General features: G+C 40.9%; 1 protein-coding gene across 2 annotated transcripts in view; it reads right to left on the bottom strand.

The window, feature by feature from the left end:
* Positions 1-13,348, bottom strand: part of SCFD2 (sec1 family domain containing 2) — a 215,067-nt gene that overhangs the window by 111,519 nt on the left and 90,200 nt on the right. For both annotated transcript variants that reach the window (XM_068403521.1, XM_068403520.1), the window contains exon 5: positions 11,085-11,334. In XM_068403521.1, coding sequence (XP_068259622.1) covers positions 11,085-11,334 — 250 coding nt within the window. The remainder of the gene's footprint in view (positions 1-11,084; positions 11,335-13,348) is intronic.

Genomic DNA, 13,348 nt, shown 5'->3' on the forward strand with positions numbered 1-13,348 from the left:
ATATGGATGCAATTGATTAGCCCCTACTATTTCTTTTGCCATTTCTTCCTCACTTAGCACACAGGATTTGCAGGAATGTGGGCAGAGTATGGAGAAGATGGCAGAAAGGGGCAGAAGAGGAAAAGATGATGCAGAAACCGAAGAATAAGATTCTCGTTCTCTGACTCACAATTCTCATCTGCTGTTAGGCAAGGCTACTGGAGACAAGGCTCTTTCCAAATTTTTATTTTACTAGGTTTTCCTCTTTTGCAGCCTCCATTCTAATAAACCTCCTTTAAGCTAGCACAAAGGTGCCTCTGCCATGTCTATGTATTCTCCAATTGCTCAACACTTTCAGAGAAGAAAGACAGAATTCCCACCGGGATCATGGCATACCTCCAGGGAGCCTCCTGGGGACAGACACGTTGATATTCGGTAACAGGCTGGGAAAGAAGTTGTCATCTCGGTAGCTCTTCTTGGTGACCAGGCAGCAGCACTTCTCCATGGCTATAAGCATTCCCCAAAGACTGTTTTATAACTCTAATTGTACCTATGTCTCCCTCTATTATTTTTTTAAAGTCTTGGGGGCTACATCAATACACATGGTGTACACAGATCTGTACAACAAATATGCACACACAGCACCAGAAACAAAAGCCTGAAGAAGGAGATTTGAATAAACCAGAAACATTCACACATTATATCCACACATTCCCCATATTAACACAAATCCATGCAAGTCAAATATATATTTGTATTGTTTTTCATTAAATGAATGTGTCTAATTGGTTATGACTGGCTGTTGCCACCTCTCATCAGGCAACTATTTCCACAATAATGTTTACTTTAATGAATAAAGTGGGAAATTAAAAGAGAATCAGCCATCTGGTTCTAAACTAGCCTCAGCGATGCATAATGCTTTCTAAAATTGTGTAGGACACAAACACCACTCTGTTATTTACACAAAACTCTCAATTAACAGAGCTCCCTCAATCCAATTTTACAAACATTACTTTCCTTGCCTGATGAAAGGATATTCAAGAAAGAAAGCAAGGGGGAAAAAAAATCCTTAGGCTATGATCTGTGAACTTTCCTGTCTTGACAGACCGCAGTCCCAGTCTCTGCAAAAGAGAGCAGGAGGGTCACAGCAAAATGTAACTTGACCTGAACTTTAACCACCAGAGGTGACATTTACTCAATGATAAAATTTAAAACTAAACAAGAACAAACAGGGAGAAAGGGACTAGGAGAGCACCTCCTCCATGTTGATTTAAAATTCAAGACCATGTGAGATCTGCCTCTTAGGTATATAGTAAGGGCTTGAGTACACATGAAGAGATTTGTGAGAAAGTACTCATTTAAATAAGGTGGTGCTTTTGAACTTCTGTAGTACATGACAATATTGAGATGTTATTGAAAACAAAACAGTAGTAGCACTAACAACAGTTCTAAGGAAGATATTTAAATTGTTATATTAAAAAAAAGTTGTATTACCAAGTTGACAGATCAATGGAAATATTTAATCCTGCTTATCCCCTTACATCAGAGTTGATCCATAGACAACATTACAACAGTTTGATCCATCTCTTAAACTCGATATCAGGACTGCTGCAAGCAGGAGGAGCACTGTATGTTTTCACACTGATTTATACAGAAGCAGAACCTGACCCTTAACATATAATATACGTGAAAGCAAATTATCTTGACTATAATGAACGATTGAACAGAAGACCTTCAGAGCCAAAATCCATGAGTCTTGAAAGCTTGAGACGAAGAGCTTTCATGGAAAATCAGGGCATGCTGACTAGTGAACTGCATGGGCAAGTGATGTGTGTTTAAGCCGTAAATCCCTGAGCTATTTATTAAATTCTATAAATTCTTTTCAATGTGATTTTTATATTCCTGGTTCTGCTGTTGAGATGTTAAGATGACCACCACAGCAAAGGTTTTGCAAGATAAAATATGGGTTATGATCAATTATTCAAGAGATTTCTTTGGTTTAACACTGCAATAACACAGAGCTGTATGACTCCATTTTGCGTCCAGGCTCGATTGCTTCTTGAAATACTGGATTTCAACATACTGCATCATCATTAAAATACATGGAGATTGCTATCCTGACATAGGTTGACTGTCCAAAATTCAAAGGACAGAATTCACCCCTGATAAAATCTCATGGTAAGTACAAGAGAATTACCACCACCACTGAGCTGAAGAAAACAACTAGAAATATCTAAAGCTGACAGTTATTCCTCCTTGCCTCAGCGGAGGCAGTGCTGTCTGTCCTTGTGCCATCAGATCCAGCACACAGTGTGGTATTTAAAATAGACACCAAATTGACAAGAATTATAATAGAATACTTAGAAGGTCTTACAAGAAGGCATTCAAATGTAACAAAGCAAAATTTTGAAATCTAAACAAATGCAATGCAAACTCCTTAACATCTGTGTCTGTGTGCAAAAGAAAAACAAAACCCAAAAAATCTCATTAGTTTTCTGTCATATGGGTGGTGACTACTAACAAGACTTTCTTCTTTCCTTTTTTTTTTGTTTTGTTTTGTTTCTGTTTTTTTCTTTAATTTGACAGTTATTTAATACTTCACCATTTCTGGTTTGCCAGGCTGAATATGCTCTGCAAAACAGCAAGGATTTACTCATAATTTTACTACATGCCAAAACCTGAAGGTTTTGCAAGGAAGTGACTCATATGGAAAGAAGAAAAATAGGATTTAACCATGCCACATATATATAAAAGTATCTTTTAAAAAGTTGCCTAATTCTAAAGCAGCTTCTGTTTTCACTTTGTGCTTAAAGCAAAGAGATATTCGATGTTAGAAGCACCTTCTAAATGCTATTGAATTTGCAGGCTGAAAAAGAATACAAATCATTAATGAAAATTGCACCATATCAGTTTCCTGTTGCAGCTGGCTGTCCTGCTAAGTTGGCAGCGAGACAGCGGCCTGCAGAGCTGCAGGCATATGTCTCATATTAAAAAAGAAAAAAAAGATTTCATGTTATAAACACTTCAATGAAAATTACTATCCAGTTGAGAGCCAACTGAGACCAGGTGCTGAAGACAAAATAAACAGACAACATATGAAAGTTTTAAAAAAAAAAAAAAAATCCCCAACGCCACTGGGCTTCCATTGGGATTGTCTTCTACCATACATTTTTATGTACATCATGAAAGCCAAACAAAATATCCCTACAAGTGTACAAAGCAGCCTCATTTTCTCACCTTTAGGACCATAGCTTTTTAACACTGATTTTTAAGACAGCTGATAAAAATTAGAGCACATACTCTGTGCCTGCAGAGTCAGTGGCTAAACCAGACGAGATCATTGCTTCGCTGCATACCCAGTTTCTCCCCCTTTTTGCAGAGAGGTCACAACAATCCCCACGAATCCTTCTGACTGTTGTGTAAATCAGATGAGTATCTTGGGACATGTGAAGTGATCTTGTTCCCCAATAGCTCTGTTATCATAAAGCAAAGGACTGAAGTGTTGCAGCAGCGGCAGCATCTCAGGGTTAATTAAACTGCAGGAGCTCCCCACGCAGCCCCTCTTGCATGGCCAGGCAGCAGCTTTGCTCGTGTCTTCCCGGTGCTCCTGGCAGGGCGAATGTCAGATGCACCATCCCCTGGGACTGCTGGACCACAAATACTTTCCACTGGATCGTGTCCAAAACGCATCGAGAAAATAATACGGATACTAGGAGGTCATCTTACACACACCCGCTGCCAGTCAGAGAGAGGGGTGTTTTAGGTGTCTATAAAATCAGCTGGGGCAACAGGAAAAAAAGTCTGCTGAACATCCAACTCCCAGTTCAGAATTGAGGAGAAAACGGTCTGCGTTTCCTCTGGCTGCAGCAATAATGTCTGCACTGTGGCAGGATAAAGCTATTTAGCTCTATCAACCGAGACTACATTTTGTCATCCAATGCAGAAGGTAAAACTCATTCCAACTGCACCTTATTTGCATGCCAGCCCAGGAGGGCTCTGCGAGGCAAGGACCATCTCCTTGTTACTGGGGAAGACATAGGGAACATCAGAGAAAGAGAAAGAAACATTGCCATAACCTGAGATGACTTTCTTTTTTATCATTTGATTGGAGCCATCCTATGAGAAAGTTTTTCTTCCTTGTAATGCATCCATGATGATGGCAGCAGCCCCGAAGTTTGCACAACCATGCCACACCACCACGCACAGTTCCTCTCTATATCACAGCAGATTTAGCTCTATACAGAACACACTCAGTGGCATTTCTGGCGTTTGCCTTCATTACAGAGCAGCAGTTACGACTTGCAGGCTACAGGACAGAGCGGATTCCCCAAACAACACAGCCTATAATCATGCACATACAACAGCCTAACCTGGTGGGAAGAGGTCTTTTTCCCAACTCAAACTGGAGTGCAAAGCTGTCCCGCTAACATTAGCCATGAAAACAATCCGTCAGTGTCAAGGACTAGAAGCAGCTAATCAGTATTTCAGAGAGAAGCCTGTCTGGACATTCAAAATGTTTAGCTATTTGATGCATTGAGGTGCATCCCCCACCCTCTGTAACCCACTCTATGAACTTTTAACATAAACAGTTTAGCTTATAAACCTTCGCTCTGGTGGGGAGCTGATCCCTATCTACTAAACTTACTGGCAGCCAGACTCCCACGCACGCCTGGAATCAAGGAGTGACCCTTAAACCCAAGTACTGTACCCAGACATGCAGGACTGCCCCAGCAGGGCCCAGCGTTGCTAACACATGGCTCTTATTTTTTGTGCAGGCAATGCAAATGCAGAGCTCCTGAAGCATGAACGAGCAAAATGGAAGCTCTTGAGAAGGCCTGAAGACAGCACAACTTGTTAAGACTTCTCTAAATACTCAAAATAAAGAACTTTGAATTTCCTGAATTATGTAATCTTTGAAAACTCAGAAGGGACAATGTTTAATTTTGATTTTTCTATTATTTCCCTAAATGATAGCAAGAAACAATTTGGTTGCAGCTTTTTTTATTTTATTTTGGTTAAATATAGCCAGTTATAGTTCTCAGCATAAATACCTACACTACATAGAAATACCAGATTAACTCTTCTCTAATTTGTCTACATGTTGCCATTAATACTGTGTTTTGATTTTAAGAACATGTGAAAAAAGTCTCTTTGTAGTAAGGATTAAACTGTCAATAAACAGTAAAATAAAATAAAAAAGTGCAAACGCTTTCTTCAAGTCATGATTTTTTTGTCAGTTCTGTTGTGAAACTCGTGGATTACTCGGAAATAAGCTATTATACAAGGGACGGATAGGGTTAACCTTTCACTGAACTAGTGGAAACTTTATTAACTTTATAGAAAATACTCTTGATAAAAGCATGGAAAATTTAAAATCACTCAGAATTTACTCTTGGATTTTATGGTTTTAAGCAACGGCAGTTTCCCAATATTTCCCTGAACTGCATGAACGTGTGTGGGGAAAAAGAAATCACTAGCAGATACCTGAGCTACACCTCCACTGTGAAGCTGGGGAAGCCCTCTCCTACACAAGGCGGATGGTACATGCAATCCAATCTAAAGGGGCTACACTATAACCTCAGCCAAGTACCTAATTTCATACGTACCTACCCATAATATAACCAGGTCTGGGAAATTGTTGCTCCAAACCAGCAGCGAAGCCAAGACCACAGCTAAATAAAAGTGAGAGTGTCTGTCCTCTAAGGGAACTCGTCATCCCTGTCTAGGAATGTAATGCTTATTGCAAAACCGGGACTGATTTTAGGATTCATGATATTTAGGCCATACTAGCAGTAAGGTAATACTACCTTCATGAGCGTGTAACTTCCTTAACATGCAACATCTCCCCCAAGGATCGTGTGCTGAGGACAATCAGAAGCAGAAGCAGCCAAGACATCGTGTGTCTAAGCTGATAGGGCAATGCCTACACCTCAACACCTAGAATTTAGAAAAAGCAAGGAAAAAGTCCAGAAATACATTTTATGATTAAAACCTCCAGTTTTTAGAAGCTGATAAACAGCAGTTTCTGGCACAAGAGGGTTCCTGCCACACCTATGCTCGAGAGGGTGCAACTGATACCTACAGCCCTACCAGCTGAGAGTTACTGCAGGTGGGCAGCGTAGCTGGCTGCCCTGCAGCGCCCGGGGCTGGCCCGCTGGCCTCCAGAGCACACCATGAACGGCAGATCTGCTCTACAAAGCTCCCACAGACATCTGCAGGTGAAAAAGAGAGAACGGCGCAGCTGAAAAAACAGATTTTTAATTGCTTCGTGGCTCTATTAGCATTACTTTTGCATACGTTTGTAGTTGTACACAGCTCTACATGGTCATTTATAAAACTAGATGAACAGATAAGATGGTAAAATAAATACAATATTTTACAGCTATTTTTTTAATAACAGCTGCCAAAAAGACCCCCGTCCACAAACACCCCCAAACCCAGCATTCTGTTGAAAAGCATCATTTTCCATTATGTTTTGGTCTATTCTGTTTCCCCTCCAATTTGTAACATTCTGCTGGAAACAGTGATGAAGAACATATGTCTCCGGTAAATTACACCCAGGAGAAATCTTGGAACTGTTACATTTAGTTTTATTACCCAAGGCATTAAGATAGTCTACCACAACACGTATTATTTAACAGTTCCATCAAACACAATACCACTAATATACTTTTATATTATTATGCATGCAAAAAATTGTATTGTATTTCTTAAATCTCACTGGGTGATTAACGTGTTGCATTTTCATTTTAATTAACAGCATATTTTTAGTGCTTCAATGAAACAAGGTGCTACATAAATGCAGAATGTTATTGTACAAATATTTTGGAAAACATATGTTCAGGCAACAATAAGGTTGAGAAGCCTAACATTCGACAGCCAGGAAATTGTGAGTACTTACGCTTCTTTCACAACACAAGCTTACGCAAGTGCTGCGTCTTAACGTATTCTGCAGAGGGCTGTAATCATCTAGGCTACATCAGGGAAACCTAGTGTGGCCAACTGGATGGATAGACTAACATCTCTGAGAAGCGCTTTCTTTTCCACTACTGCAAATATGACTCCAGTTTCACTAGGTAACACCAAAACCCAAACATAGCATAAATATCCCCTGTGCACTGATGAGTTGCATCTTTTGGGGCAGGTTTGCACCAGTTCTGTGAGGTAGACACATCACTGGAGACTTCCTACAGGCATAGACTCAAGCAAGCATAAGTAAGTTTACATTTAACAAGTATAATAGGAATAAAAGATACCTCGTATAAACCCAGCTATTACTTTGACTGATAACCTGATCTCAAAAGTCAAGTTTTCTAAAGTTTTACAAGGGTTTTGCATTTTATTTCTCAAGTGACTCCATGAAAACAACAAATAAAACCAACAAAAATGTGTGTCTGTCAAGACTGCACACCTTCCATGCTTTGCAGAGAAGAGGAAAGCAAAAGGCTTAGGCAGCAGTTCAGAGCCACAGCTGAGATATGGCTTTTAATTTCAACTTAAATCAAGCAAACAGCCTTAGTACAGTGTTGGGTCCAAATTAAAACCAAAACATCAGGCACCAGGTGTACGGGAAGCAGAGCACAAAGTCCTCTCTGTTCAAAGAAATGTAAACCTAACACCTGAAAATGTAATTTAATGCTTTTCTTCTTCAAGTTCCAAAATGAGTCACATGAAGCTGAGAGCACCAGTCCACTTCGTGAACTGCAAACTGAGACCCAGAGAAAGTTACTTGCTGAATATCATACAGAGAATCTCACTTACTTTATTAGCACTTATTCATCATGTGTAAGAATAACTGAAGCTATATTGTTCTGGTTCTCTGCGGTGTTCAGCCCATACACTGAATACAGCCATGGCTCATAGAAAATACACTATATAATCATGAAATTGAAGACTGTGCTACAATACGTGCGACTCAAATGATGGTTGCATGGGAAACCGAGCTCCTGGCATTTCTCAACTCTGAAGTGCTTGGCTTTGCAGCCTACGTACTATTACTTCTGTATGCCTTTTGAAAGGCAACAGTGAATTTTGCTATCTGTTGCTACAACCAAAGCTGTCCTATCATGCATCCCCAGCAGGGTTTGAAACTTCAACCTGCAGTTCTGCAGGTTAAGCTCCTTAGTAAGAGCAGATTTGCTGCAGAATGGATATTGAATATTCAGGAACTCGGGTCCCACATGGGAACCTGGACGTGAGGAGTGAGCCAGCAGGCAGCGTCTTGAACTCACCCAGCAACTGGCTTAGTTTTCTCTCCTGACACATCCAATTTAACATTCCTCCTATCACTTACCTTGATGGAAAGTTGAAAATAAAAGACCATGAACATTTTTCTTTGTTCTGATTACAAGTGAGAGATTCTAAGAATTACTGAGATTTATTTTAGTCTAATTAACTTTTGTGGCCACTTAAGAGCAAAAAAGGTTTTCTCTTGTTTCTGACACAGTAAAATGAGGGCAGAATGCTGTAGGTCTGGACCACGATCTGTCCATGGCTGTTGCTAGCTTGCAGAGCTGGGCTGACCTTGTGAAAATAGGCCAACCTGTATCTGCTAAAAGGATAGCCAGTCTGTAGTTCATAGCGTGTTCTGCTGGAAGCAGAAGATGTCTCAGCATTATATCTGCTCTTGTATCAAAAGGGGAAACTAGCACTGTCATCTATTCCCCATCTCTTAGCCCTGCTACAAAGAAAGTTCTCCTGGGTGCTCCTACGATTCTGACTTGCTTTGCTTCTCAAGCAGCAAGCAAGGTACCCAAGGTTCAGAGGGAAGCAGGATGTAGAACACAGGCCTGGCAAAATACAGGTCAAGGAAGAGCAGGTCTAAAGCTGCTCATGTTTTCTCAGTCTTCACAATTCAACTGTACTGCAAATACAGCAAATTACACATTCAGCAAATTCCACTAATGCTGAGAAAGCAATCTGGTGGATGAAAAAAGGCTTGAAAAACTACTGAAGGGACATTCCTAGAAATTCCATTTTACACTTTCCTCCCAAGACAATCCTTATTTTTGGTCATAACAATAAGTTTTAATTTTTTTTTCCTCTTTTATGAATAAGTCAAAAGAACTGTCATTCTAAATAAGACATAAAAACAAAGACCACTGATAAACCAAAAAAGCATTGCAAGCAAGGGGAAATACTATCACATACTTGTGCAGAAAGCACAAACATGGTTGTGCTAAACACACAGATACAGAAATAGAAGGATGCAAGGACTCTGGCTTTGCGTTGTGCAATTAACTTCATCATGTAATAATGATGTGCTTGGTCTAAAACTACCTGTACTGGGTCTGGTTGGGATGGAGTTAACTTTCTTCACAGCAGCTTGTAAGGTGCTGTGTTTGGATTTGTGGCTAAACCTGTATTGATAACACACAAACGCTTTGGCTGTTGCTGAACAGTGCTTGCACAGTGTCAAGGCTTTCTCTTTTTCACAGTCAGATGCCCCACATAACAAAGTGAATACTTATGCCTCAGGAGATGAACGCTGTACTTCAGACACCCACCATGCCTCTAACAGTCTGTCCACTATGTAAAAAGACAGAAGTAATTTTATTTCATAAACTAAATAATCTTTGTACTGAAACATTCATTCACCTGTTCATCTGCCCAGAAGTTGAGAGCAAACACCCAGATACTCACTTTTACTTAGGAAAAATGCACACTGGAAATCAAGTGTTTCACATATACAAGTGTTTCACAAAAACTGTGGAATTATTGACAGGTTATGGAATGTAAGACAAGCACAATGTCTATTTTGATCTCCATCTGTACTTGCAACTACATAACCTGAGAGCAGAGAGAGCAACAAGGGAAGCATCTGTGTACACAGGAATGCAGCTTCTCTTTGGTACTCAACTGAGGTTTTAGAGACTTCAAATCTTCCCATACTTATGGTAGGCACAATGAAGAGAAACTGATAAAACTGTGATTCAAAACATTGTCGATCATAGGAGAAAAGGCAAAATATGAACAAAGATGTTTAGAAATGACTGCACCGCATCCAGTAGAAGACACCACTAGAGTTGTGAGGGAAGCACCATATAGTGGACAAGATGTACAGCACATACTAAAAAACAGGAGAGCAAAAATCTACAAGAAGCCTGGAACGCTCTGGGTACCATGGCCCGGAGTATGAAAATAACAGCACAGTGCAAGTATGACTGAACGTGCCCATTCCTACAATAAGAGTCTTTTAACCATTACAGTATTTTACACTCAAAGCAACAGCAGACCGGTCAGCCCACACCTGTATTTTGAAGGAGAAGCGTCCACAGGGAATAGTACCAGAATAATCAACAGCAGTATTATTCCACTTCCCTTGAGATTCCCCACTTAGGCCCATTCTTGGCAAAGGCTTTCAATTGTAAGCTCCTCACAACATCTTGATTTATGTTCATATGCCCCCTACCTCAAAGACGACCTGGTCAACGGACCTGCTCACTGCTGGTAAATATTGAGAAAACTGACAGCAGGAAGCAAGATCCCTTCTGCCATTTAGATATGACACCCTCAAGCCATAGTTCATTCATTTTAACAAATGTTTTTAACAATTTTTTTTTTTTTCTAAAATGTGACACCGGTAGCAAGAGGTTAGGGCTTTCCTACTCTATGAGTGCTCATCTAAAAAAAGGCTTAGTGTGCTATTTTTAAAGGCTAATGTTCATGTTGTTTCAGCAAAAAGCTCAGTGTTGGTTTTAGACACATTTCTTCTTTTATGCCAGACAGGCCAGCTCCTCATGTTCACAAAGCAACTGTGGTTCACTGAACATGCTTCCAGAATTAATTTTGACTTCCCAGGGTCAACTTTACACTGATCAATGAAAGAAATTGTGGAAAAGGTTACCTTACGAAAACACACAAACTTAGCCAACCTTTAACAAAAAGAACAACTTGTAGAGCTTTCATCAGACTCAGCACTCTTCAAGGACAGCCTGTCAGCATTTGGCATACATGAACATGGGAGATGGAACAAATCTACAGGAAATCCTTGTGTTTACTCACGTACCCTCAGCACCACACACAAGCCAAGCTGCTTTTATATGTTTCTCCCAGTTCCCGTGTTCCCAGCCATCCTATTTCTCACCACACAAGCAGAATCTTACCTGTTATTTTCTGCAACAAAGGAGATGGCTCTGGCTCATCACAAATGGCCTTGACTAGGGCCTTTTTCACTTCTTCTTCAGCTGCATCCAGCTCTTTTCCACTTTTGATTTCTCCAACCACAGAATACATGTATACCAGCAAGACAAGGAAGTCCTCACAGGTATAATCATCTTTTGTCCTCTCATTGTAAGACTTGATCATTGGCAATAACTGGTTCAAAACACTGGGCATTTCTGACTTGCCAATAGTCTGAAAAACAGAAGGAAGATCGTGTCAGATTGACTCCGTAGTCCTTAACAGTTAGCATCAGACATAATCCTGCCTGCATCTGCAAGTTATTATTTCTCATAATAGCAGTGCTCATTTAATGAAAGATTGTTCAATATTTGCATTCTCAATTGTCAGCACACGGTCCTGTGACTTATTTGCTGCTCAGATAGTAAATTTATTAGTTTCCTACAAGTTTTTTCCTAGGGACTCATGATAGCAGCATCTTAGCACTTGAAAAGCCTGATGATTAGATCTTCTCCATGTACCAGTATGATGAGAGGACGGGAGCATCAGCCTCTGCAGTATGGGTTGAAATAGTACAAAGCATAAGGTCAAATGCTTCCTCTAAATTTTGGGCCTCCTCCTTGGGCCTGATTTTGTACTTGAGCAGGAGTTCAAAGCCCAGCGCCGACTGACTTCCACTGCCATTGTGAGCTCTTGGCACATCTGCAAACCTGACCCTATGCTTTCAGGTCAGAAAGACAGAAAATTAGAAATGGAGGGAACCACCTGTGAAGCACATGGTTTAAGTGACCAGTGTGGTTTCCTAGAAGAGCTCTAGGACAGGAGCAAGGACAGGGCAGCAATCACCTGCCTGGTGCGTGCCCTCACCCTCCTCTCCCTCTGCCTCCTTCACAAAACACTCACCAGCTTCTTCAGGTCATGTAACAGGAGTCTTTCTCACCAAAAAAGCCTTCTTTGCTAAGCAGATCAGGCTCATTCCCACAGCACACCCATGCTGCAAGGTGAGTAAAGCAAAGGCCATGTGGAAGAGGGGAGAAGTACATGACCACGAGGCTGAAAGATTATCATAATGCGTATATGAGGAAAGGAAAGCTGGCAGAGAAAAGGAGGGGCAAATTGAGAGTATTCTGGCATGTCCTAGGTCCTCAGTAGTTGAAATAGCACTTGCTTCTTCTTGTCTCTACGGGCAAAGTGTCCGCACAGCTTTTCTGTGGTTGTAAAAAGGAGACTTCAGATGTGAATCCCCTGAAGTGCCATGCTGACATCCACACCACGTAACACAAGGGCTGGGATTTACATCCACCGAGCGGGTCTCTGCCACTCAGGACAGCAGAGTGACTTATCATACCGGCAAACTGCCATCCCCTCTACACACACACACCTGAATATGAAATCTCCGCGCACTAGTTTTCTGCTGTGGGTTAGTTTGCAGCTCAGCAGTGGGATCAGGTGAGAAGTGGTGCCAGTGCAAGACAAGCAGGAGGATGATGTTCCTGTGCAGGGAGGGAGGTGTGGGAGGAGAGAACAACCACCCTTCTCTCTCAGTGGCAGTGATCGCTCGGATGCATCCAAGAGGTCTCCTGCGACACCAGTACCCTGCCCCTTGCCCTGTGATCACCAAACAGCTCTCTCTGAAAACCTGTGGGTCAATTCATAGTGTAGAGCGAAACATCGAATCTCTTATAATCCAAAGAGTCAAGTCTGCAAACATTTATTCTTGGTTGTTACTACAGTAACTTCAAACAGACTAGTCATGGTAAATAGGCACCACAGCCAATAATACACCCTTTACAAAGATTCACAGTAAGTAAATAAAATACAAAACAAACAAACTAGAAAGAGACACAGGTTTATACAACTACAAAATCAAGCAATTAGATTTATCACTGCTTTTAACTGCATTAATTTAGTTCTGAGCTCTTCTGACAACTGAGCATTTGTTTCTGAAACCTGGGCAGGGATTTCTGAGTCTAACTTTAGGAACACAGAAACTGAACGTTTCATCTCCTGGTGTACTCGATACAACACTTCAGGGGGTCCTGATTTTGGTTGTATTTTGTTCTAGTTGTTCTTTGACAATCTCAGAAATACTAACAAGCATCTCATAAACTCTAATTTTTATACCTACACCGATCCACTACAGATCTTGATCACAAAGAAAGCACAAATTACTCAAGCTCTGAAGAAACTTTTTTCCAGCCTGTGCTATAGGAAACAATGCTTCTGCGGACTTTGGGCCCTGCTCCTG

Source organism: Nyctibius grandis, chromosome 6, assembly GCF_013368605.1.
Source record: "Nyctibius grandis isolate bNycGra1 chromosome 6, bNycGra1.pri, whole genome shotgun sequence".
NCBI classification, from domain to species: Eukaryota; Metazoa; Chordata; class Aves; order Nyctibiiformes; family Nyctibiidae; genus Nyctibius; species Nyctibius grandis.